Here is a 27,913-nt window from a genome sequence, read left to right on the forward strand (position 1 = left end):
GAGGAGTGTTATGTTTGCCTTGTTGCACCCTTTGTCATTTCCTTGGTGGTTCATAACCCCTCTGGTGGAAAAAAAGGTTGGGATGTTTGTCTTTGTTTATCTGACTGTGGCCTATAGAACTTCCTCTTGGGTGCTGGTATGAAAATCCTCAGGGAGCAGAGAGTTGCCCTTGAGTCCTTCAATGAACATGGGGACTCATTTGTCATCTAGTTAAAATGGTTGTTTCCTTCAAAGGGCAAGTCCTCCACCGTAGACAGAACTTCTATCGAGAATCCGGAGGAGTAAAGCCGTGATGCTCTTCTCATGACAACAGCCGTCGCCATTGAGTGAGAGGTTGTATCAGCTGCACCGAGTGTGGTCTGCAGTGATGATCTTGCAATCAATTTACCTTCCTCAATGAGTACCTCAAACTGACCACTAAACTCCTGTGGAAGATTATCTGTGAATTCCATGAATTCGGTATAGTTGACAAAAATCATATTTAGACATTAATGCCTGACAGTTTGCTACACAAAATTGCAGGCTGGTGGAAGAAAAAACCTTCCTGCTGAATAGATCAAAGCATTTAGCTTCATTATCAGGAGGTGGATCTTGTATGATGTTGCCTGCTGCTTTCTGAGGCTGTCTCTACCTCCAATGATTTTGGTACAAGGTGAATGAATAAAAATACTGCTCCTTTGGCTGTCACAAAAAAATCTTTTTTCTGTTGTTTTGAGGGTGAGAGCACGTGACCAGAGTGTGCCAGACCACTTTTGCAGGTTTCAAGATGGCTTAATTGATGAGCAGTGCCACATTGATGTGCCCCACACACTGCAGAATATCTAGGAGTCTTCCACAGGGATCTGCAGCGTATCTGCCACCTTCTTTAGCAAGTCTTGAAATTGCCTGAAATTGTCAGAGGGAGATGGGGAGACAGAAGCAACTACCTTGTCTGATGATGACAAAGAGAATCCTGTTGGATCAGTCAGCTCCAGTTAGTCTTCCTCAACTCTTTCCTGTGGTAGTTTTGTTTCCTCTCTGTGGGGAGAGGGGTGCTGTAATTCAAGGAGGGATCATGTAGACTTGGAACCATGAGTGTACAGGTCCCAGGATCGCCAGTGTGATCTGTACAATGAGTCTTCAGAACTGGGAGCTCTGGGTAAGCAATCCCATACCAGGATGACAAGGCATCAAGGACTTATAAATTGGAGAGGAAGGCTAGTGGGAGATTTGAAGAAAGGCTAGTGGGAGATTTCTCTCTCCTACTGTGGGAGTATTTTCTCTCATCCTCTGTTTACAGGAGGAGGAAGTCTTACACCTAACTCTCTTGATGGCAATACCAGAGGTGGCCAAACTTGCAGGCATGCTCCTAGCCTCTTCAACCCTATGTAAAGGGGGGTCTACTGAGCCTGGATCAGACTGCGGCCTCAACCTGTACTCACGTGCTTGGCAGGTTCTTATAGGCAAGAATCAGCAAATTGTGCACTTGGAGGAAATGTGTGCTTCTCCAAAGCAGTAGAGGCACCTTATGAGGTTGTTACTGACTGGGAAGACCTGAGGGCAGGACGCACACTTCTTAAAGCCCAGGATCTTGGGCATAGCATTTGCTTCAGACAAGGCATCTGAGAGGGAGGAAAACCCCCATCCCTAACTACACTAGGACTATGAACTTACTAACTAAACTAATATTTATAATTTTTTACAGAAAGAATCATGAAGGAAGCAAATGCTATGGACACTGGAATGTTCCAACTCACACCATCAGCTGTAGAAAGGAACTAGAGAGGAAATCGGTCTGCACGGCCATTTATACCCTTGGCCCACAGCACTAGGCGTGAAATGCACAAGCACAAACTAATGGACACTGCTAGCAAAAATCTACTGGTTTCAGATGCATGGAGCACATGCATACCCACAGTGGACTACAGATAGGAACTATCACTCAAAGAAGAACCTGGACTTTCTCAGGAATCTGTTCAAGTGTTTCATATCAAGTATTGCTCACAGTTGTCCTGAACTTTTGAGATCAGAAGCAGTATGGAGCATAGCCCTCGTGCTCTCTCTCGATGAAGGACTACTTCCAGTGGATAAATTAGATCCCTACAGATCCCAAACTGGAGTATGTGGGCCCAACCCTCAAGTCTGTTCAAGCTGCAGTCAGTGCGGGACATAAGTATGGGGGTAAAGGTTGCTTTATCCCCCTTTATCATCCTACAACTGTTGGATTTTCACAGGGGCAATATGACTCCTAGTATACATTTAGGGAAGTTGTAGGGCTGCTCTAGTTTATGCCTGGCTGCAATGCTATCAAGAGGTCATTGTGGCAGCCAGAAATTAGCAGGACTCCTACTACACACCCATCCTCCTGACTTGTCCCTGACATGTGCCTTATGCCAGAGGTTGTGACACATAGCATAGGGCAGACTATGCCAGAACCATGGAGCTGAAGGATTCCTCTTATGCTAGAAGAATCGTCTTCTGGCCACTTAGACCAGCTTTAAGTATGACCTGCAATTCCAGAGCAGCACAAAGTAGATTTCAGGCTAGGCTGTGGAACCTTCACTTATGTCAAGGTGCATTTACTCACACATGAAGTGAGATTATTTGTGTGAGTAAAACTTATTAGATCAAGGGCTGAACAAAGTAAGCCTTGGAAGAGCCATGATCTGCCTTGCTACTCTTCTTTACCACTTATAGGCCTTGGCTACACTTACCAGCTAGTTCGACGGCTGGAAATCGAAGTTCTGGGTTCGACTTATCGCGTCTAGTCTGGACGCGATAAGTCGAACCCGGAAGTGCTTGCCGTCGACTGCGGTACTCCAGCTCGGCGAGAGGAGTACCGCGGAGTCGACGGGGGAGCCTGCCTGCCGCGTGTGGACCAAGGTAAGTTCGAACTAAGGTACTTCGACTTCAGCTACGTTATTCACGTAGCTGAAGTTGCGTACCTTAGTTCGAATTGGGGGGGGTAGTGTAGACCAAGCCATACTTATTTTCTGGCCAATTTACCATACATTTAACTACCATTTTATGTTTCTGTGTCACTGCTTAATTTGATCATATTATATCTTAACTTAAATATCTGCCTTCGATACACTCATTTTATACAGTAAATCAAAGGTTTTCAACCTTTTTTCTCTCATGAATACTTTTCTATCCTTCCTTGCTGCTTGAAGGAACAAAAGACTCAAGAGATGAAAAAGAAATGTCTTTGCAAGATTATTCCCTTTTGTACATTTACTAGGGTATTGTCTTGTGTTGCTTTAGATGTGCAAAGTGATAGGAATTCTATCAGTTCCCTTGGAAGAGTGTTCTACAACATAGGCAGTGTGTGACTCCAGCATTTGGGGACGCTTTAGAGCAGGGGTCAGCAATCTTTCAGAAGTGGTGTGCCGAGTCTTCATTTATTCACTTTAATTTAAGGTTTTGTGTGCCAGCAATATATTTTAACGTTTTTAGAAGGTCTCTTGCTACAATTCTATAATATATAACTAAACTTTTGTTGTATGTAAAGTAAATAAGGGTTTTAAAATGTTCAAGAAGCTTCATTTAAAATTAAATTAAAATGCAGAGCACCCCGGACCGGTGGCCAGGACCCGGGCAGCGTGAGTGCCACTGAAAATCAGCTCACGTGCTGCCTTCGGCACACGTGCCATAGGTTGCCTACCCCTGCTTTAGAGAGTGCCGGAAGCTCCCTACAAGTGTGTGTGTGTGTGGGAGGGGGGGCCACCGGTGCCCAGACTGTGCCCTTCCCCCTGCTTCGCCCTGAGGTCCACCCCCACTCAGCCTCTTTCCCCCAAGGCCCCATCCATGCTCCACCCCACTCTGCCCCAGGCCCTGTCGGGACCCCTCCCCCGAAATCATCCCCCTCACCCGCTCCTCCCTGTCCTGAGGCCCCCTGCCCACCACTCATGCCTCTTTGCCCCCTCCTTCTGAGGACCCCACCCATCACTCGCGCCTCTCCATCCTCTCCCCTGAGGACCCCCCTCCCACTGCTCCTTGGCGAGGGGGCCTTGGAGAACAGGGTGGAGAGGCGCAAGCGGCGGGTGGGGGGAATCCTTGGGGGGGAAGAGGTGGAACAGGGGTGGGAAGAGGAGTAGCGTGGGCAGAGCCATGGAGAAAGAGGATGAGCAGGAGAGGGGCCTTGGGGCGGAGCGCAGGCAGGGCTCCCGCCTGGGCACCCTTTTGGTGGCAGTGCTCCAAAGGCAGTGGGCCAGAGTGCCTCCAGAGGGAGGTGCGCTGCATCCTGTTTGGGGAGGCTTAGTCTCCCCTGGTCTCTTATACCTGCCACCCATATTCTACAACCTACTACATCTTCCTGTCAAAAGTTTCTTAAAACATTTGGCCTAAATTTTCCCTCCCAGTTTCATCCAATTGCTTCTAGCTAAAATACCTACTTTTACATTGCTAAGATAAATAGCACTTCTCCCTTCTTAGCATTTATACCCTTAGTAAGTTTACAGACTTTTATCATGTTTCGTCTCCTTCCAGTTGTTGCTTAGTCAAGCAACAGATATGCAACTCTTTTAATCCTTTCTCTCAAGAAACTCCTCCCATGAATTCTGATGCTCTTTTCTGATTTCACTCCATTTATCAATATTTTCCTGGTGGCTAATTGCTTGTTCAAAGGCTGGAGGGCTTAAGGAGCTTCTTCCCACATGCATCCTGCACAAAGGCCCAACACAACTGCACTTATTGGACTCCCTTGAGCTCAAGGACTGCTCTTGGCTAGCTGTGTTGTCCGTAAAAGGGACACAGATGGGAGGGAGGAGGCAGGGCTATGAGCCCACTATCTGTGCTTCCCAGGAGCACTGACAGGATTGTGCCTGGTGTAGGTATATCATCTTCAGGAGCTTCTTCTGGTGGAGGGCAGCTTCATCCCACCCCCAAATGTAGGGCACTACTTATTCATCACAAACGAGCCCCATAAACTAGATTCTCAGGTCCGCTAAGTCTATTTTGCAGTGTGGACTTAAAGTGACTGAAGATGGCCAGTGGATAATTCCACCTGTGCAACGCATGCTCCTCTGGTGGAAAGATAGTAGAGGTGGCTCTGCTCCCTACTGTGCTAGCTGCACACACTCCAGGTGTAGAGGGAAGGAAGGTATGTTGGAAGCATTCCAGGACTAGGATAGGGAGGACCAGCAGTATATGTTAGAGTTGCTCTACTCAGCTGTAAATTGCTCTAGGCCTGATGGCCCTCCTCTCCACTGCACCAGCTCAGGTGGAGAATCTGCCCCTAAATATTTAAGGCCAGATTGTGAACCCTTTACTCACTCTGGTGAACATTTACTCTCATGAGTAATCCCATTGGCCTAAATGGGATTCTTTGTGTGAGTAACTGTCACCAGTAAGAAGTTCACAATCTAGCCACTAGTGATTTAGTGATCTGGATTGCATGGTAAGCTGGGCACAAGCAAACAATATACATTTCAATATGGCCAAATGTAAATGTATACATCTTGGAACATATAGGCCATACTTACAGGATGGGGGACTCTATTCTAGGAAGCAGTGACTTTGAAAATGATTTGGGGATAGTGGTGCATAACCAGCTGAACATACGCTCTCAGGGCAATGCTGGGGCCAAAAGGACTACTGTAAACAATGGGATCTCAAGTAGGAGTAGAGAGGTTATTTTATCTCTGTATTTGCCCCTGTTGCAACCTCTGCTGGAATATTTTGTCTAGTTCTGGGGTCCACAATTCAAGAAGGATGTTGATAAATTGAAGAGGGTTCAGAAAAAAGCCCTGAGAATGATTAAAGAATTAGAAAACATGCCTTATAGTGATAAATTCAAGAAGCTCAATCTATTCAGCTTAACAAAGAGAAGGTTAAGGGGTGATTTGATTATAGTTTGTAAGTATATACATGGGGAACAAATATTTAATAATGGGCTCTTCAATCTAGCAGAAAAAAGTATACAAGATCCAATCTTTGGAAGTTGAAGGTAGGCAAATTCATACTGGAAATAAGGTGTAAATTTTTACCAGTGAGGGTAATTCACCATTAGAAAAAATTACCAAACATTATGGAGGATTCTCCAACATTGGCAATTTTTAAATCAAGATTGGACATTTTTGTAAAAAGCTATACTCTAGCTCAACCCAGATTTATTTTGGGGAAGTTCTATGGCCTGCGTTATACAGGAGGTCAAACTAGATGATCATAATGGTCTCTTCTGGCCTTAGAATCTATTAATTTATTCTCTATCTTGCATCCATTATTTTAATAGTAATAGAAGCTAGACTCTGGGATAATAATTGTAATGCTCACTTTCTTTTTTTAAAGACAGGTACTTCATTCATTTTATTGTATATAATGGTGCCTGTCAATTATTTTAGATGTAGAAAACAACTTTTAAAAAACACATATAATAATGTGAATTAGCATGTCAAAAATATATTAATAAAGGCTTCCATATCCACTAATGAAGAAAAATTGCCCAGCTCAACCAACTCATCTGCCTGGAAAATGCCTAATTAAATGTGTTTTTCTCCAGTCTTCTTGTACCTCCCAGTTTTTGTTTGTTTGTTTGTTTTTTCAGACAGAATATTTGGAATACATGCAAGGGAAAGATCTGCTGAGTAAAGATTATCGTCAAGTTTTTTTAACCAGAACATGTCAAGTGCCACAAAACTCCATAATGTAGCTTTCATTATTCCATTAGAGGACTGGATGGAAATTTCTTGACTGGAGAGGCTGGTGTTGTTTGACCCCATGCAGTATTCTCCACTTCACTGGCCAGCGAATTGGAAATATAACCAATTTCCCAATATTCCATCACTATTTCATTTTCAAAAATAAAATAAAATCTTCCTTATAAATGGTGGTTGTGATGCTGTCTACCCTAGTGCCAGCTCAGGACAGGGATGCAGGCTAATTCACTCATATGCTAATAAAAATCAAAGGAGTGTCAAAAGGTATTGTAGTGTAATCAGGCCAATTCAACTTGCATGTTAATTTAGTTCAAAGTAAATGTTAATGGTATGGTCTTCTCTTATCTAACTTGTTGATTGCTATGGCATTGCCTTCTGTATATCCCTGTAACTAGTTAACCCTAGATCAAAACTGTGTGTTAGCATTAAGATGAGAATGTACTTGATGTGTAAATGTAATGAACACTAATAAAGGATTGTTGTTTGCTATTACATTGGGAGACAATCGCGTAGTACGATGAGAAAGTGTGGACAGAGGACCACATAGCAGCCCTACAGATGTCCTGGATAGGGACATGAGCCACATAGGCCGCAGACGAGGCCTGGGCTCTCATCGAATGAGCCTTCACTATAGGAGGCGGGGGAACCCCTGCCAGGTCATAGCAGGTGCGAATGCACGAAGTGACCCAGTGGGAGATCCGCTGGGTGGAGACCGGGCATCCCCTCATGCGCTCGGCCGAAGCAATAAAAAGCTGGGGGGGACCTCCTAAAGGGCCTGGTTCTGTCTAAGTAAAAGGCCAGCGCTCTCCAAACGTCTAACATGTGCAGGCGGCATTCCTCATTAGAGGAATGAGGCTTAGGACAGAGGATCGGGAGGAAAATGTCCTGATCCATGTGAAAAGCCAAAACTACCTTCGGCAAAAAGGCAGGGTGAGGGCGGAGCTGAACCTTGTCCTTATAAAAAACCGTATACGGCGGTTCAGAGGTCAGGGCCCTGAGCTCAGAGACCCGGCGGGCTGAGGTGATAGCTACTAAGAACGCCACCTTCCACGACAGGTGGGACCACGAACACATGGCTAACGGCTCAAAAGGAGGCCCTGTGAGGTGGGAGAGTACCAGGTTTAGATCCCAGAGCGGGATTGGGGGTCTGGCGTAAGGGAATGCCCGATCTAACCCTTTCAGAAACCGGGCCGTCATGTGATGTGAAAACACAGACAGTCCCTGCACCGGAGGATGGAAGGCCGAGATGGCCGCCAGGTGCACCCTGATAGAGGAGGGCGCGAGACCTTGAGTCCTAAGGGACAGGAGGTAATCGAGGACCTGATGGATAGGTGCAGAGGAGGGAGAGGAACCTCTATCTCTTACCCATCTAGAGAACCTAGACCACTTAGCCAGGTAGGTTTGCCGCATGGAGGGTTTCCTACTTTCCAGCAGGACCCTCCTGACATCCTCAGAACACCTGCCCTTCTCCGCATTCAACCATGAAGCAGCCACGCTGTCAGATGGAGCGTGGCTAGGTTGGGATGGAGGAGACGTCTTGCCTCCTGGGAGAGGAGGTCCGGGCGTAGTGGCAGCCTGCAAGGGGGGGCCGCTAAGAGTTGCAGGAGGGACCCGTACCAATGCTGACGGGCCCAATCCGGGGCTATGAGGATCATCCTCGCTCCGTCTGACTTCACCTTCTGCAACACCTTGTCTATTAAGGGGAAGGGCGGGAAGGCGCACAACAGGGGCCCCGACCATGGGAGCAGGAACGTATCAGATATTGCCCTGTCGCCCTGCCCCGCCCTGGAGCAGAATCGAGGACACTGTCGATTCTGGGCGGTGGCAAACAGGTCTACGTGGGGAGTGCCCCACTGTAGGAAGATCCACCTGGCCACGTCCCTGTGAAGGGACCACTCGTGCTGCTGGGAGAATACCCTGCTCAGGCGGTCTGCAAGAGAGTTGCTCTTGCCCAGCAAGTAAAAAGCCCGCAGGAGTACATTGTGGGCTATACAAAACTCCCAAAGGAGTTGGGCTTCCTGGCATAAGGCCCTGGAATGCGTACCACCCTGCTTGTTGACATAGTACATGGCAGTCGTGTTGTCAGTAAGAACTCTGAGTACCCTCCCTTGGATGTGCTGGCGGAACACCACGCAGGCGAGGCGTATGGCCCTGAGCTCCCTGACATTTATGTGGAGTGCTAACTCCCCTGGGGACCACAACCCCTGGGTCCTGAAGGGCCCCACGTGCGCCCAGGTCCGAGGCGTCCGACACTAGGTCTAGTGAGGGAGGAGGATCCCTGAAGGGGATACCCTGGAGCATGTTGCCCGGGAGGGACCACCATTGGAGGCCTGCCACCACCCTGGGCGGCACTGTGACCACCATGTCCAGGCTGTCTCTGGCCTGGGAATACCTGGAGGCCAACCACAGCTGGAGGGGCCTCATTCGAAGCCTGGCATGTCGCACTACATAGGTGCATGCTGCCATGTGGCCTAGGATCTGAAGGCACACCCGTGCCGTGGTTACCGGAAAGGCTGTGATCTGGGCGATGAGAGCTTTGAGCATCTCGAATCTGTCCCTTGGGAGGGAGGCCGAGGCTACCCGGGAATCTAGCAGCGTGCCTATAAAGGTTACGCGCTGAACTGGTATTAACGTGGATTTCTCCTCATTTACCAGCAGGCCTAGGGTGCCGCAGGCGCCTAGCAGGTAGCTTGTCTGCTGCTGCACCAGGGATCGAGACCGGCCCTTGAGAAGCCAGTCGTCTAAGTAGGGGAAGATCTGCAGCCCTTTCCTCCTGAGGTGGGCTGCAACCACCGCATACACTTCGTAAACACCCTGGGGGCAGTAGAGAGGCCAAAAGGGAGGACCATAAACTGGAAGTGGTCCAGTCTCCCCAGGAAACGGAGGTAGCGCCTGTGACCCTCGAAAATGTGGATGTGAAAAAACGCATCCTGGAGGTTCAGTGACGTAAACCAATCCCCCTGGTCTAGGGATGGCATAATGGAGGCCAGGGACACCATGCGGAATTTGTAACGCACCAGGAACTGGTTGAGATTCCGCAGGTCGAGGATGGACCGAAGCCGCCCTTCACCTTGGGAATGAGGAAACACCTGGAGTAAAACCCCTTGCCCTGGTACTCTTGAGGCACCCTTTCCACCACTCCCAAGGAAAGGAGGCATTGTACCTCCTGACGGAGGAGGAGGGCACGCTCCGGAACCGCGGTCTGACACCCTGACGGGGGACAGTTGGGAGGGGTTGCCACAAACTGGAGCCTGTACCCTTGGAAGATGGTGCTGAGGACCCATTGATCCATCGTTATCCTGGACCATTGGAGTCGGAAAGCCGATAAACGGTTGAAAAAAGGCAACTTTATTAACTGGATGGGGGGGAGCATTGGCAACAGGCCCGGTGACCCCCCTCAACAAGTCAAAAATGCCGTTTCCCGGGGTGCTTGCCCTTCGAGGCACCAGGTTGCTGGGCCGAACGGGATTGGCGCTGTGACCGATGCCTCCGATCCCTCTGCCGCTTAGGTGGGGGTTCATATCTACCCCTAGCTTGTGGAGCGGGGAGTTGAGGCCTGGGTTTGTCCTTTGCAGGTGGGACGTACAGGCCCAGCGTCTGCAGGGTGGTATGGGAATCCTTCATCCTATATAGATGGGTATCAGTCTGACCAGCAAACAAGGCCTTGCCATCAAACGGCAGGTCCTGCATTATCAACTGCGATTCAGAGGAGAGCCCCGAGAAGGAAAGCCATGATGCTAGCCAAATGGAGACGACTGTAGCCAAGGAGCGAGCGAGCGGCTGTGTCCGCCGCATCCGAAGCAGCCTGGAGAGCCGCCTTGGCTGCGGTTGCCCCTTCTTGGATGAGTGCCCGAAACTCCTTCGCCTCGGTATCAGGGAGGAAGCGCTCAAACTTGGGGAGAGATCCCCAAAGGTTAAACTCATAGCGGCCTAGAAGCGCCTGATGGTTGGCCACATGGATTTGGAAACTCGTCAGCGAGTAAGACTTTCATCCGAAAGAGTCAAGTCTACGAGCGTCCCTGTCCTTGGCGTGGGCGCAGGCTGACTATTCCTCTCGCGGTGGTGGACTGACTACTACCAGGGAGTTAGGGGCTGGGTGAGTGTAGAGGTACTCAAGACCTTTGGCAGGGACGAAGTACTTCCTCTCAGCCTTTTTGGAAACAGAGGCAAGGGAGGCCAGTGTTTGCCAAAGGCCAGCGGAGATATTGGCAACTCCTTGATGAAAGGGGAGCGCCACACGCCCCGGGACCGAGGAGGTGAGGACATAAAAAGTGTCGGAGGGCTCCTCCATCTCCTCGGCCTGGAGCTCGAGGTTGGCTGCCACCCTCCGAAGCAGCTCTTGATGGGCCTTAAAGTCCTCTTGCGAAGAAGGAGACGGTACCGCAACCGAATCACCCTGCATCGTCAAGGTGGAAGGTACAGCACCTTCAATGGCAAGAAAGCACTGTTGGCTCTACTTTGGGGTCCGGTGCTGGACCCGGCGTCAGGGGACTGGAACCCACAGCTTGATCCCAGTACCGCGGCGACGCACGGCGGCCCTGGGTGGCTCCGCCACGGAGCGCAGACCGAGGTGCGCCGGAGCCTGAGGCCACGGTGCTAGCTGGCACCATTGACCCTGCCATGGCACAGCCAGGAGTAGAGGCAAGTCAGGCGCCGGAGGTGTAGGTTGGTCCAGCGGCATGGCTCGGCCCCAGGATAGACGACTGCGTGTCGACACCGAGGTTCGGGAAGAGTGAACGGTGCCATAAGAACGGCTGGAACGGTCCCAATCGTGACAGCTCCTGCCCCGGGACTTTGACCTGGAGGACGACAAGATGTAAACGTCCGAAGAGCTGCGTCTGGACTGTCCGTGGCACCTATGGGCCGGTGCCTTGGTGCGGGGAATGCGGGGATGCGCTGCAAGTCTGACCTCTACGGTGCCGGGTCCTGGAGTGGGAGCGTCGGTGCCGACAGGATCGCGACCTATTCCTCTCGGAGTCGCTAGAAGAAGAGGGATGGTGTCGCCTCTTTCTTCTTGCACGACGGCACTCAGGACCAGAAGAGTGGGAAACGCTCATGGCGGAGTCATGACGTGGGGTCGATGTGCATCGTGAAGCCCTGCTAGGTGCCTCAACCCAGGAAGGTGCTTCAATCTTCGACTCCTCCGGGGAAGGCTGGTGGGCAATCAAGGATGGCTTCCCCCGGGACTGGGGGCCCGAGTGCTGCAGCACTGCCGGCACCGGAAGCATGAGTATATCACGTGCGGCCTGAGCTGCCTCTGGCGTCGAGGGCATGACACCTCCGGAGAGGCTCGCGCAGATGGGACTGGACTACTCCGCTCAGCGCGAGTCGGAGGTCTCTGTCCTGATGGGGATCGCGGGCTGCCCAACTTGGGTCTGGCCTCACCCCTGCTCTTTTCCTGGTGCCTCTGCAATTTCCCTGTCTTTTTCGCTGGGGAACGGTGCCGGGACGTCGAAGTTGCCTCGCTGTGCACCGAGGACACGGTGCCGGATGCCGATTCGGAGCGGCGCACTGGAGGCACTTCGCCATGTGTCGATGACGCGGAGCCCAGCGCGGTGCCAGCTCGACGCACCAGTGCCGAGGCCAATGTCGACTCCATTACGAACTCTCGGAGTCGGATCTCACGCTCCTTCTTCGTTCGCAGCTTGAAGGAGCCGCAGATTTTATACTTCTCACTAATGTGAGACTCGCCCAGACAGCGAAGACACTGAGAGTGTGGATTGCTTCTGGGCATAGAATTGCAACAAGAGTCGCACGACTTGAAGCCTGGGCCACGGGGCATGCCCCGAGCCAGGCACTAACAGAAGAAAAGTTCAGCAAAGAAACGGTTCAGTGAACTAGATACCAGTAAGGCTGTAACGCTGCAGCCAAGGCTGGAGCAAGTTCCGACTACCTTCACTGGCGGCAAGAAGGAACTGAGGGTGGGGAGAGCACGCAGTCCCCTTTATGGCGCGATATGTCAGCGCCACTCCAGGGTTCGCAGTGGTGCTCCCCCACTACGGGTACTGCTAAGGGAAAAACTGGTACCGATGCACGTGGCGAGCACACACACCTAGAGTGGAATACACATGAGCAATCACTTGAAGAAGAACAAATGATCTGCTAGCATAATTCCACTGACTTCAATGGGAAATTTAGCCCACAATGTTTCCACCAGTTTGCAAATTATCAGTTTGAGAAATATTTTCTATATATACACAAACGGGGAATACCAGGAAAACCCATAAAATCTTTTAAATAGGCAGAAATTTTTTAAGTGGGCCTACTGCACTAGTATTACATTATTAATAAGATGGAGGGAATATATCAATATAAGAACATTAATAAATTATAAGATTGTGCTAATCTTTTAATGAAGGTTAGAAATATCTATCTATTACTCCTGAGGGAATTCTGTACCACTGCACAATGCATAATTTCTAAGCAAATTCATGTTCTGTGCAGAATTTCCTCCCTCCTCCCCCAGAAATGGGCTGCAGAGCTGCTGGCCACCAGTAGGAGCCAATGGACCTGGCAGAACTAAGCTCTCATACAGAAGACACTCAAGCAGGAGAGTTCTGGGCAGTTGAAGTTCCTGGCACGCCCTAAGGAAGGAGGTGGCATACAGGCAACTCCACACAAACCTGTGACCCAGCATCAGGCTGTTTCTCCCTCTAGATCCCTGGGCTCTGGGAGGGTAGGGGGTCTGTGCAAGTTTCTGGGCGGAGGGGGGTGTGTGTGCCAGCTGGGGTATGTGAGGGATGGGGTGTGAGTATCTGGGCTGGGGGGGACCCACAGCTGGGGGGCAGGAGATAGGAAATGCAGGTGTCTGGGCTGGGGAGGGCCCGCAGCTGGGCTCTGGGAGGTATGGAGTTTGGGTGTCTGGGCTGAGGGGGGCCCGCAGCTGGGCTTTGGGGGTAGGGGGTGCGGGTGTCTGGGTGGGGGAGCACCCCGTGGCTGAGCTCTGAGGGTAAGGGGTGCAAGTGTCTGGGCTGGGGGGCACCCTATAGCTAGGATCTCGGGGGGGGGGGGGCAAATGGCCCCCTGGCTGGGCTCTGATGGTGGGGAAGGGGGCAGAGAAAACAGGAACTGGATTGTCATAGGAGTTTCTTTAACTGTCTACTCCTAGGGGAATTTTTTTGTGTCTGTATTGTTACAGACATAGTTGCTGACAGATATTTTGGAAATTTATTTCAAAATTATTGAAACTGGCATGATTATATCGTGTTATTTTGACAAATAAAATATGCACAATTTTAAAATTTTTGGCACACAATTTTTAATTTTTTAGTGCAGAATTCCCCCACTAGTAATATATAGCTACTTTAGCATCATGTAAAATTTAGAAAACCAGTTCCTATATGCATAGAATAAAGACATTTTAGCATAGAAAGACCATTTTAGCATAGCTGCATTCAATCTTTTGTTTACCTGTATTGAATGAGGTGGTGACTCCCAAGGTATTATACTGTTTGTTATCTCACAAACAGAAGCATGAATAATGTTCTTCTTCTGTTGTACTGCTGTATTTTTAAGCCGTGGAATGAAAGCAAGAATACCTGCTGCTGCAACAGAGCAAAGTCCAGGCACTACAAATCCAATGTTGTAACTTCCTAATAAGTCATATATCCAGCCTGAAACAAATAATATTCCAATTGCATATAATCATATTCTCCCTGCATCAAAGCAGATCTTTATCTCCACATTGTTCTTTATTATCCTATAATACAATGATGAGTGCCTTAGAAAAGATAGAAAACCCTATAACCTAAATAAATTAAACTCCTTTTGAAACCCTTTATTTTATTTAATCCAATATTTTTAGACACATTATGTACTCAAGTGTGAGAGAGCATTTTCAATTTATATAGTATATATGGAATCACCAATCTTTATGGAGAAACATCCCACATCTCTTAGAAAGGTTTCATGGTGGGTCGAGTAGTCAGGTGATGCAGTTCCTGGTGGGCTGAAAGCTCATTACATCAAGATTTGTTTCTATGGCGCATGTGAGGAGTAGAACTAGGTGAATTTTTTTTTGGATGGATAGTGTATTCACTAAAAAATTCAGTTTCAGGTCAACAAACTATTTGTGAACTCATGTTGAGTTTGCTGAATAGTTTCGACTGAACCAAAAAAAGTCAAAAAGTTTTGGCAATGACAAATGAAACATTTTGTTTAGTCCTGAAAAATTTGTTTTGCTTTTCCCGGCACTTTGACAAAGGAAAAGACTCACAAAATAGCCAGAGGATGAGGTGCTGCCTCCTTTGTAAGCTTTAATGAACTGGTTAGAGCACTCACCTACGATTCTGGAGATCCAGATTCAATTCCCTACTCTACCTGATGTGGGGAAGGGATCTGAACTTTGATCTCCTACATGCCCTCCTGACCAGGGGTTTAGGCTGCAGTTCAGTCCCAACTAAATTCTCTCCAGCGCATCATCAAGGATCTACAACCTATCCTGAAGGACGATTCCTCACTCTCACAGACCTTGGGAGACAGGCCAGTCCTCGCTTACAGACAACCCCCCCAACCTGAAGCAAATACTCACCACACAACAAAAACACTAACCCAGGAATCTATCCCTGCAACAAACCCCGTTGCCAACTCTGTCCACATATCTATTCAAGGGACACCATCATAGGACCTAACCACAACAGCCACACCATCAGGGGCTCGTTCACCTGCACATCTACCAATGTGATATATGCCATCATGTGCCAGCAATGCCCCTCTGCCATGTACATTGGCCACGCCGGACAGTCTCTACGCAAAAGAATAAATGGACACAAATCAGACATCAAGAATTATAACATTCAAACCTGTCGGAGAACTTTAATCTCCCTGGACACTCAACAACAGACTTAAAAATAGCAATTCTTCAACCAAAAAAACTTCAAAAACATACTCCAACGAGAAACTGCAGAACTGGAATTAATTTGCAAACTGGACACCATCAAATTAGGCTTGAATAACCACTGGGACTGGATGGGTCACTACAAGAACTAAAAACTAATTTCCCCATGCTAATTTCCCCCCTACTGTTACTCACCTTCTTGTCAACTGTTTGAAACGGGCCAGCCTGATTACCGCTACAAAAGTGATTTTTCCTCCTGCTGGTAATAGCCCACTTTAATTGAATTGTCTCATTAGAATTGGTAAGGCAACTCCCATCTTTTCATTTACTATGTATATATATCTTCCTACTGTATTTTCCACTCCATGCATCTGATGAAGTGGGTCTTATCCCATGAAAGCTTATGCCCAAATAAACTTGTTAGTCTCTAAGATGCCAAAAGTACTCCTCGTTGTTTTTGCTGGTAGAAACTAACATGGTTACAACTCTGAAACCTATTACAATTAACTGTGATTGCCCCAAGCAGGTCTAACTAATGTCTAGCCCCTGCTTTTTACTTTCTCTCCAAAGAGAACGGTGATTTAACAGGAACCAAACTGCTCTTTCAAAGCATAGTACATTTATTTAAGGACAAAGGCATATAGAGAAAACATATAAAACAATAAAAAGGTCTTAATCTAAATGCACACTAAAGGTATCAGAAATCACCAATTTTCCGCAGGGCGGAATCTGACGGGTTCAAGTCTTCCAACCTCCCAGCAGGGTTGGGTCCCTACTTGGATCAAAAGTCAGGTCTGCTTGTTGAATAGAAAAGAAAGCCCTGAATCTGTTTAAACTCAGTCTTTAAACCCTAAAGCCTCAGGCTATGTCTACACTACAGCCTATGTCGGCAAAATTTATGTCGCTCAGGGGTATGAATATTCTCCCCACCAAATGACATAAGTTACACCGATGTTGCTTATGCTGCTTGTGAAGATGAATTTTTTATGCCGACTTGAAAGCTCTCTCCTGTCGACATAGAGCATCTTCACAAGACACGCTGCAGTGGCACAGCTGTATCAGTACAGCTGTGCCACTTCAATGCTGTACATATAGTCATACCCTTTGTCTCTCAGCCTCTTGAAAATGGGTAAAACCAGTCACTGTCTGTATCCCCAGGGGCCCAAGCCATAAAGATGGACATTTATATAACTGGCTTTGGGATTTTGCATTAATCACCCCATAGTGATTCCAGATTCCACAGGGAACATCCCCAATCAGTTAGGAACAAACAAATACATAAAGCTTATTGATACAAAGATCTCTGAATAGTCCATGAGCCCCTCTCGTCTCACTCATCTCGATATCATGGTCTTTGAAGTTTTCAGGATTTCAAGAGCTTGCTCATATATACAGATAATATTCATAAAATTAAACATAATCGTCTCAAGATAGCTGTGTGTTTGTGTATCTGTCACAGTCACAACAGAAAAAAGAACAGAAAAATCATTCATCTTGAGAGAGGAAACATATGTATGGCAACATCAGCTTGAAGGAGGGGAGGTTTAATATTTCTCTCCCTACCATTCATTTCTCCAATTTCATCCCTAGTTCTATGAGGAGGGGGCTGTCTCAAGAACTACAGACAGTGGATATCATTAAAGGACACTTTAATATTGCTAGCAATGCTATTAATAGATAAAGGGCTAAATATTGTTCTTCATATGGATAAAATATATAAATACCAGCATATGCAAAGCATCATTATTTAGGAACACATTCAAATACAACTCCTCTGTATTAGATAACTCACCTGCAAATGGTGGACCAAAACAACTAATTGTGTGGACAGCCATCATAAATCCCCAGGCCACAGGCATTTTCTCTGCTCCCATCAAGTCTAGCGTTAGAACAGGTAAAAGAACATAGTTTCCTGCATCAAAAAATCCCAACAGCGAGCCAAAAGCAATTAGGGAGGGGAAAGTTGTGCACAAAGGAATTGTCAAGTACAACAGCCCTGGAAAACAAAACAAAAACAAAATTGTTAAGGTGGTTTTGGTAGGGCATTTGCTTATACTTCTTATAGATGAAACACCTGTGTTTGAATGGAGCCAGATGAAGGCCATGTTTTCTATAAGTAGTTAGTTATGTAGTCTATCTTACATAACTTGATTATGGATTGACTCTTGGATTTCTTGCTAACGTTAAATTCTCACATAACAGCATCCATAAGTAATGGTTTTTTACCATCTCCAGTTGGCTAGGAGACACCATACCATCCTGGCGAACGCTGATCTAACCTTGGTTATACATGTCTTAGTTACCACTCTACTGGACAACAGTGCAATATACCTGGGCATGAAGTCATCAGCGCTTAGGAAACTTTAACAGCAAAGAATGTTACACCATGTCTTCTCAGCAACACAGGCTATCACAAGCAGATCACACCTGTCCTTTAGTCTCTACATTGGCTTACCATAAAATATCAAATCCAGTTCAAGGTCTAATCCCTACCTTACTTTCAAGGCACTCAATGTCCTGGGCCCAGGATGTCTAAAAGATCACCCACAGCTTTGACACAGCTCCATACCTCTGGTCCAACAGAACTTTCCACCATAATGGTAAAGCTCATCTGTGCGGGGGACAGAACTTTCTCAGGGGCTGGTCCAAGACTGTGGAATGAACTCCCACAGTAAGTAAGGCCTATCACAAACTTCACCATCTTCCCACTCCAAGTGCAAGGGGCGCTTCTGTGATCTTGCCTTTTCCAATATAAATACAGAACATAACACGGACACACACAAAAATAAACCCCTACCACAACAAAACACTCCACTATTCACACAATTCTTGCCATGGCAAGAGAATGAGAGAAAGAACAAACCATATGTAGCAGATGTTAGTCATGTCACTCAATGCACTACTGGAAGAGGCTCATATACTATAGTGATGAAGGCAGTAAACAAACCTGTATAAAAGAGATTTCATAGTTTAAACTTAAGATTGGTGGTGGTTGTAATTGAGCAACCTCAACTGTTATACAATGTAGGATTTTTTGTGTTAGAACATGAACCATATTTTGATATGTATGGTTTGCTTTCTTTATTCAGTTGTGAGTTGTAATGTGGTGCTAAATTTGTTCGCTGTTATTAAATAGCTTGAGTAAATGAGTATTTCTTTATAATGCTATATACTCTCTGATAAGCAGAATAGATTTGAACTAGTATAGCACTTATATTACGTATTTGAACTTAAAAGCTTTGCTAGGAAACAGTGATTCTTTAATGATCTATTTGATACCTGTGGAAAAGTGACTTACAGTCAGAGCATCCCCTTACGGCTAGGTGTGACATTGAAGGGATTTTCTCCGCTACAGTTCTGCAGACCAGCCATCCAGGCCTGCTAGCGGTCCCATTTGCCTTGTGAGTTGGCCCTCTGGCCAGGCCATTCTTGAGACATGCCCCTTTCAAGGTAATTCAGAGTCCAGGTTATAAAACAGGAAAAACCTAAAGTCTAGTAGCTTCTATGCCAGGGCCTTGGCCCCCATCTGGGGTGTGTAATTCCTGACCTCTTTCAATCTGGAAGCCTGTCCGTCTCCTCTTGATCTGGGAGAGAGGTAGGGGAACACAGGCCCACCCTCTCTTCTGGGTGTCAGGAATCAGGGTCTGCAGTTGATCCTGAGACCAGCTAGCTGTCCCACAGCTGAACACCCTGATCAAACAAATCACCAGATTGACGGAGAAGCATCACAAGACCTGCTCTAAAGCCCAGCAGCAGCACTAAGCCAGTAGTTGCTCAACGCTTATGCCGCAGCTGCGATCATTCCTGTGCAAGCCTTGTTCCCAAGCCTTGCTCCAGCCCAGCTTCTGCCTTGCTCCTTCTGCTGTGCTCCAGTCCATGCCAGCCTTCCTTCTGTGCTTGGTTCCTGACTCCAGCTCTGACCTTCAGCACTGTTCCTGGTCTCTGACTCCAGCTCCAACCACCAGGCTCCTGTCTGCGACACAGATTTCCAGCCCAGGGACTATGCTTAGGTGGCTAAGGATTGTTCCTTCAATTCCCCCTCTGCTTCCATGCGCTGTTTTTATCTTTCCCTGATTGTCAGTGTCTTCCCCAGGCCTGTGAATGATGTAATTCCCGACATGAAATTGTAGCTGCTTGCCGCTTTTTTCCAGCTGGCTAAAGTGAGGAACTTCTGCAAAGCTGCTGCCCAACCTCTCCAGCAGTAACTGGGCTATATTCCAAAGAGTTCTTCTGGTCCCCCCCAGTATTCCTCCTGGAGCTGGAACTGTGATTCAGGTAGTCCCTTGGTCACCCTCCTCGAGGCAGGAGTCCTCCAGGTCTCCTTCATGGAGCTGGACTTCTGCCACCTATAGGACCTCAGCTGACTGCTCTTTCAACTGGGTCCTTTTCCCCAATTAGTCCCCAGGTTCAGCAGAGTCAGTAAGCCAGTTTCTTCTTTTTCGTGTCTCCCGCCTAGCAGCTAGTAGAAAGAAAACTGTCCACCTGCCAGGGTTTGGCCCTTCTGAACCTGGCTTCTTCTTTTCAAGGTTCCTCCTCCATGACTGGCATGCCTCGCGGATGCAGCAGGATAAAGCTGCCTGAGGCCACAGCTGCTCCTGAACCGCTTCCTGCCTGGTGTAGCATTTGTATCCCATGTCACACACCCTTTATCTGTGTACGCGGGGAATGGTCTGCCTTGCTTGATAGCTTAATTTGTGATGGAATAGAATTTAAACAGACCTAGGCACGCTAAGAAAAAGGTGGGCTGTACAATTAAACACGGTACACTTGTGATCTTTAAAGAACAAAGACAAATATTCCATAGTGCTAGAGACCTTTCATGTATTTGCACACTCATAATTCAGATTAAAGATCTGACATTCTACTCTTTTCTTTGCAACTTTAATACCAAATTATTGATATAAATATTGGGAGTACTATGATTGCGGATCATCCTTAATTTACTTTGACTTTCCGAAGTGGCCAGATTAAGCAAGTACCCTTCTTAAGAAGATTTCCTTCTTATAATTTTCTTTTATATAAAGAAGTATTTTTACACAAAAATTGTGTATTGTATAAATTGTGTATTGTATTTTTATACAAAAAGTGCTTGAGGAACCTGACTTTGGAAACTGTTTAAAAGACTATTATAATGAAGCTATTTTAATTCATTCACTTCGTGCTCACTTTTTCCATGGCCAGATGACTGGTACTGCAAAAACCTGGAGAAATTACAGGCTCAAAACTGGAGCAGAATATTAGATTGTGGAAATATAATCCTGTGTCTGAAGCAAAGTTGACATAAATGATCTCCACTAGAGGGCAATTGTGCACTACTCCGAGCGAGCAAAACAGGATGTATGAAAAAAGCAAACCAAAGTACCTTAAAAAAAAAAAAAAAAAAGGTAACCAGGAAAATAGCCTCTCACTTAAGAAACTTAAGATCAAAAGAACTGAGTGGATCAAGCAACAGAGGCTCCTGTGGCACCTTTGAGACTAACAGAAGTACTGGGAGCATAAGCTTTCGTGGGTAAGAACCTCACTTCTTCAGATGCAAGTAATGGAAATCTCCAGAGGCAGGTATATATCAGTGTGGAGATAACGAGGTTAGTTCAATCAGGGAGGGTAAGGTGCTCTGCTAGCAGTTGAGGTGTGAACACCAAGGGAGGAGAAACTGTTTCTGTAGTTGGATAGCCATTCACAGTCTTTGTTTAATCCTGATCTGATGGTGTCAAATTTGCAAATGAACTGGAGCTCAGCAGTTTCTCTTTGGAGTCTGGTCCTGAAGTTTTTTTGCTGTAAGATGGCAACCTTTACATCTGCTATTGTGTGGCCAGGGAGGTTGAAGTGTTCTCCTATAGGTTTTTGTATATTGCCATTCCTGATATCTGACTTGTGTCCATTTATCCTCTTGCGTAGTGACTGTCCAGTTTGGCCAATGTACATAGCAGAGGGGCATTGCTGGCATATGATGGCATATATAACATTGGTGGACGTGCAGGTGAATGAGCCGGTGATGTTGTAGCTGATCTGGTTAGGTCCAGTGATGGTGTTGCTGGTGTAGATATGTGGGCAGAGTTGGCATCGAGGTTTGTTGCATGGGTTGGTTCCTGAGTTAGAGTTGTTATGGTGCGGTGCGTGGTTGCTGGTGAGAATATGCTTAAGGTTGGCAGGTTGTCTGTGGGCGAGGACTGGCCTGCCTCCCAAGGTCTGTGAAAGTGAGGGATCATTGTCCAGGATGGGTTGTAGATCACTGATGATGCGTTGGAGAGGTTTAAGCTGAGGACTGTAGGTGATGGCCAGTGGAGTTCTGTTGGTTTCTCTTCTGGGCCTGTCTTGTAGCAGGAGGCTTCTGGGTACACGTCTGGCTCTGTTGATTTGTTTCTTTATTTCCTTGTGTGGGTATCGTAGTTTTGAGAATGCTTGGTGAAGATCTTGTAGGTGTTGGTCTCTGTCTGAGGGGTTGGAGCAGAAGTGGATCAAAAGCAGCTTTCATCATCTTATCTGGACCATATTGTCTCATGACAGATGAAGCTTTATCAAACTGTCTGTACTGGGCTATCTTGATTATCACTTCAAAAGTTTTTTTTCTCTTACTTAATTGGCCTCTCAGAGTTGGTAAGACAACTCCCACCTGTTTATGCTCTCTGTATGTGTGTATATATATCTCCTCAATATATGTTCCATTCTATATGCATTCGAAGAAGTGGGCTGTAGTCCACGAAAGCTTATGCTCTAATAAATTTGTTAGTCTCTAAGGTGCCACAAGTATTCCTGTTCTTTTAAATGTGAAGATTCAAGCCAGACAATTAGGGGCTGCAGTCACACTGTCTTACCTAAAATTGACTTAGAGAGACAAGATGGGTGAAATATTGTCTTTTATTGGACCAAGTTCTGTTGGTGAGAGAGACAAGCTTTTGAGCTACACAGAGCTGGTCTCTTTCACCAACAGAAATTGGTCCAATAAAAGATACTACCTCACCCATCTTGTCTCTCTAATATCCTGGGACCAACATGGCTATAACAACACTGCATAAAATTGACTAAGGCACTTAGAAGCCTAAGGCCTGGTCTACACTAGGAGGTTTTGTCGAATTTAGTAGTGTTAAATCGAATTAACCCTGCACCCATCCACACAACGAAGCTATTTAGTTCGACATAGAGGTCTCTTAAATTCGATTTCTGTACTCCTCCCCAACGAGGGGAGTAGCGCTAAATTCGACATGGCCATGTCGAATTAGGGTAGGTGTGGATGGAAATTGACGCTAATAGCTCCGGGAGCTGTCCCACAGTGCACGACTCTGTTGACACTCTGGACAGCAGTCTGAGCTCGGATGCTCTGACCAGCCACATAGGAAAAGCCCCAGGAAAATTTGAATTCCTTTTCCTGTCTGGGCAGTTTGACTCTCCTTTCCTGTTTGGACATCATGGCGAGCTCAGCAGCACTGGCAAAGATGCAGAGTTCTCCAGCAGAGGTAACCATGCAATCTCGGAATAGAAAGAGGGCCCCAGCATGGACCAATCGGGAAGTCTTGGATCTGATCGCTGTGTGGGGCGATGAGACCGTGCTTTCGGAGCTGTGATCGAAAAGACGGAATGCAAAAATCTACGAGAAGATCTCAAGAGCCATGACAGAGAGAGGATGCAGCCGGGATGCAATTCAGTGCCGCGTGAAAATCAAGGAGCTGAGAGAAGCGTACCAGAAGACCAAAGAGTCAAATGGACGCTCCGGAACCCAGCCCCAGACATACCGTTTCTACGAGGCACTGCATTCCATTCTAGGTGCGGCCGCCACCACTACCCCACCACTGACCGTGGACTCTGAGGATGGGATATTGTCAACAGCCGCTTCCTCGGAGATGTTAGCGGATGGGGAAGATGAGGAAGGTGAGGAGGACGACAAGGCAGTCGACAGCGCTTACAACGCTGATTTCCCAGACAGCCAGGATCTCTTCATCACCCTCACAGAGATCCCCTACCAATCGTCCCCAGGCGTTAACCCTGACCCTGAAACAGGGGAAGGATCATTCGGTAAGTGTTTTAAACATGTAAACATTTATTTTAAACAGAACAGGAATATTATCAATGGGTTTTTCATGATTTGTTTGCCCTAGACGCTTATCGTTTTAGTCCTTGGCAGTGCAGCTACTGGAAAAGAAGGTCTATATGTACGGGGATAAAGCAGAAATCCTCATGGGACATCTCCACGAAGCTATCCTGGAGGTAATTGGAAAGCCTTTGCATGAGGTTCCTGGGGAGAGCGGCCTTATTGTGTCCTCTGTAGTAGGAAACTTTTCCTCGCCAGGCTATCATCAAGTACTCTGGGATCATTGCCTTGCAGAGCATGGCGGCATACGGCCCTGGTTTTTGCTGGCTTTCACGCAGCATGCGTTCTTTCTCGGTCTCCGAAATTCTCAGCAGAGTGATGTCGCTCATGGTGACCTGCTTAGAATTAGGGGAATGTTACTATTGGGACTGCTTGCCTGTTCCTTTACAGAACTCTCACCGACGGTTTACAGCCACACGGTGGAGGCGGGAGAGGGGCAGCATACAGGGATCTTTCCCGGGGACAGCCGCGAGGGGGTAGGAAAGGGGCAGAGTTCATGCTTGCCGGATTGCCAGCAGCAGGAACTGGCCAACAATAGGAGCATTGCTTTGAACGTGAAAGGAGGGCACAGCTATAATTTAAGTTTTAAGCAGCCAAAAATCTATGGCTTACCATGTCAGCCTGCTACCCGAATTCCGCTGTCCTGACCCGGTTGTCTGATCTCCACTGCAAGACCCCAGGCACTGAATGCGAAGGCTGAAAATTCGACCTTGTCCTGAGTGCACATGTGATAGGTGCTGTGCATGGTCTTGTTCACAGAGAAAGACTATGTTCATTGTTCACAAAAAATTATCTTTGTGAGGAATTCACTCCCTTTTTCCCATCCCACAGCTGCGAATGTCTCCCGACCTACCATGCCATCCGCCTCGCAGAGGCTTGTGCAGATTAGGCGGAGAAAGAAAAGGACACGGGACGACATGTTCTCAGAACTTATGGGCTGCTCCCGAGCCGAGTCGGCACAGCAGACCCAGTGGAGGGAGAACGTGTCTCAATACCAGTGAGCACACAGCAAACGGGAGGAGAGGTGGCGGCAGGAAGACCAGCAGGCGACTCAAATGCTGCTTGGACTAATGAGGGAGCAAACAGACACGCTCCGGCGCCTTGTGGATATTCTGCAGGACCGGCGGCAGGAGGACAGAGCCCCGCTGCAGTCTCTCTGTAACCGCCATCCCTCGCCACAAAGTCCCATACCCCCCTCACCCAAAATTCCAAGAAGGATGGGCGGCAGGTGCCGTGAAAACTGTCACTCCACCCCTGCAGACTGCTCAAATACCAGAAGGCTCTCATTCCCAAAAAATTGATAAGCCCTTTCCTTCCCGCTTCACCCAAGCCCCCGTCCCAGTTTCATCCCCTAACTGTGTAGTTGTTAATAAAAGATACATTTCTATTAATTACTGTATCCATCATGTTCTTTTGGGGAGACTGTGTTTGAAGGGGGAGAAGGAGGTTGGTAATTGGAGAGGACAGTCACCTTTACCAGGGTACAGACACGGGGGCAGGTTCAACAGAAGGTCATACACACACATTGCAGTCACTAGGCACCCTAGTCAGTCTGGGAGGTGGTTTTCATGTTCTGTGGGGGGGGGGCATGTGACTTTGTGGCGGGGGAGGGCAGATAGAGATCTTATGCAGCGGTCCTTGTCCTGGATCACAGAGCCATGCAGCAGGGGATCTGTAACCGTCCTCCCTAGCCACAAAGTCACATAGCCCCCACACACAGAGTCCCGAAAAGGAGGGGTGGCAGGCTCCGTTGAAACAACCAGTCCACCACTGCGGACCACTCTATTAGCAGAAGCCTGTCATTCCTCGAGTTTAGAAGCGTTCTTTCCATCAGTACGCCCGCTACCCACCACAGTCTGCGTCCCACTTTCAACACTTTACCGTGAAATGCGTAATAAAGAAAACGGTGTCCATTAACAAAGTTCCGTGTCTTTTATTTTTAAACGTGTGTTGGAAGGGGGGACGGGTGAACGGGGTATGTAGCTGGAGAGGATAGTCAACAGTAAGTGGGTAAAGAAACGGGGGCAGGTTCAGCTTCTCTTTAAACAAACTTAATAGTCACAGGTTGCCCTGCTCACTGAGGAACCTAGCTTTCAAAGCCTCCCGGATGCACAGCGCGTCCCGCTGGGCTCTTCTAATCGCACGGCTGTCTGGCTGGGCGTAATCAGCAGCCAGGCTATTCGCCTCAACCTCCCACCCCGCCATAAAGGTCTCCCCCTTGCTCTCACACAGATTGTGGAGCACACAGCAAGCTGCAATAACAATGGGGATATTGGTTTCGCTGAGATCAGAGCGAGTCAGTAAGCTTCTCCATCTCCCCTTGAGACGTTCAAAAGCACATTCCACCACCATTCTGCACTTGCTCAGCCAGTAGTTGAAGAGTTCTTTTGCACTGTCCAGGGCACCTGTATAGGGCTTCATGAGCCAGGGCATTAGCGGGTAGGCTGGGTCCCCGAGGATCAATATAGGCATCTCCAGATCCCCAACAGTTATTTTCTGGTCCGGGAAGTAAATACCTTCCTGCAGCTGTCTAAACAGACCAGAGTTCCTGAAAACACGAGCGTCATGAACCTTGCCCAGCCATCCTACGTTGATGTTGGTAAAACGTCCCCTATGGTCCACCAGTGCTTGCAGCATCATTGAAAAGTAGCCCTTTCGGTTAATGTACTGGCTGGCCTGGTGGTCCGGTCCCAGGATAGGGATGTGAGTTCCATCTATAGCCCCACCGCAGTTTGGGAATCCCATCGCAGCGAAGCCATCTATGATGACCTGGACGTTTCCAAGGGTCACTACCTTTGACAGCAGTAGCTCAACGACTGCGTTGGCTACTTGCATCACAGCAACCCCCACGGTAGATTTCCCGACGCCAAAGTGATTCGTGACTGAAGCTGTCTGGCGTTGCAAGCTTCCAGAGGGCTATGGCCACTCGCTTCTGGACAGTCAGGGCTGCTCGCATCTGGGTGTCCTTGCACTTCAGGGCAGGGGACAGCAACTCACAAAGTTCAAGGAAAGTTCCCTTCCACATACGAAAGTTTCGCAGCCATTGTGATTCATCCCAGACCTGCAGCACTATGCGGTCCCACCAGTCCGTGCTTGTTTCCCGTGCCCAGAATCGCCGTTCCACAGCATCAACATGACCCATTGTGACCATGATGTTCACTGCGCAGGGTCCCGTGCTTTGCGAGAGGTCTGTGCCACTCTCAGACTTCATGTCCTCACCGCGCTGCCGTAGCCTCCTCTCCCGATTTCTCAGCATCTGCCTCTGGAAAAGGTGGATGATAAGCTGCGAGGTGTTGACAACGGCCATAACTGCAGCGATGGTCGCAGCGGGCTCCGTGCTCGCAGTGTTGTGGCATCCGCGCTGTCACTCACCAGAAAAGTGCACGAACTGATTGCCCGCCGGCGCTTTCAGGGAGGGAGGGCGGGAGTGACAGTTGGACAATGACAGTTACCCAAAACCACCCTCGACACATTTTTTTCCCCAGCAGGCATTGGGGGCTCGACCCAGAATTCCAATGGGCAGCGGGGACTACGGGAACTGTGGGATAGCTGCCCACAGTGCACCGCTTCCAATGTCGACGCTTGCCCCGTTAGTGTGGACTCACAATGTCGAATTACTGTCCTTAGTGTGGATACACACGTTCGACTTTGTAATATCGATTCCACATATTCGATTTAAGTACAATCGAAATACTCTCGTAGTGTAGACATACCCTAAGTCTCATTGAAAAGTTATAGGACGTAGAGTCCTAAATTACTTACTCAAATTACTTTTGAACATTTTACCCTGAATTCCTTTAGTGTGTAATCCCTCTGCATGGGTTTCCCATTCCAGAGTGGCTGCACCTGTGTCACTATGATTTGGACTGGAGGCATCTAGGAATCCATCTCTAAATCAAGATTGTGCCTGGAATGCCACCAGGTCAGAAAGGCTATGAAGCTGTCTGTTACCTGAAGCAATGTGAGAGTCCCTGGGATGCTTGCTTTTACTGAGGTCACTGAAGTTGTCTCTTATGAACATATGCCATGGCTACTACTGAATATGTTTGCAGCCATCAGATTCAGTGTTCACAGTATTGTCCTAGCTGTCACCTGTTGGCTTTTGCTTAATATTAATGCCCATCTGGTGATGTCTTGGATACTGTCTGGGCAGGAATATTTGAGCTGTGTCTAACAGGGCTCCTATGTACTCCAATCATCTACTGGAGACAAGATGGGACTTGGGCAGTTTATGATAAACACTAGGGTATCCAATATCCCTGTTGTGTTGGCTTTTTGAATGCTAAGAAGTGTCCTTGATAACCTAATTGTCTAAGTGGGGGAACACATGCACCTACAGTTTGTGCAGATAGGTTA

The 27,913-nt window shown here is 47.7% G+C and overlaps 1 protein-coding gene across 1 annotated transcript in view; it reads right to left on the reverse strand.

The window, feature by feature from the left end:
- The window catches only part of LOC117874764 (monocarboxylate transporter 10-like), a 52,801-nt gene that overhangs the window by 4,772 nt on the left and 20,116 nt on the right, over positions 1–27,913 (reverse strand). Inside the window, exons 8-9 of the mRNA XM_034765228.1 lie at positions 17,264–17,467; positions 14,046–14,248 (exon numbers count right to left, since the gene is read on the reverse strand). Of these exons, the coding sequence (XP_034621119.1) occupies positions 14,046–14,248; positions 17,264–17,467 (407 nt within the window). The remainder of the gene's footprint in view (positions 1–14,045; positions 14,249–17,263; positions 17,468–27,913) is intronic.

The sequence above is a fragment of the Trachemys scripta genome, chromosome 3, assembly GCF_013100865.1.
Source record: "Trachemys scripta elegans isolate TJP31775 chromosome 3, CAS_Tse_1.0, whole genome shotgun sequence".
In the NCBI taxonomy this organism is placed as follows: Eukaryota; Metazoa; Chordata; order Testudines; family Emydidae; genus Trachemys; species Trachemys scripta.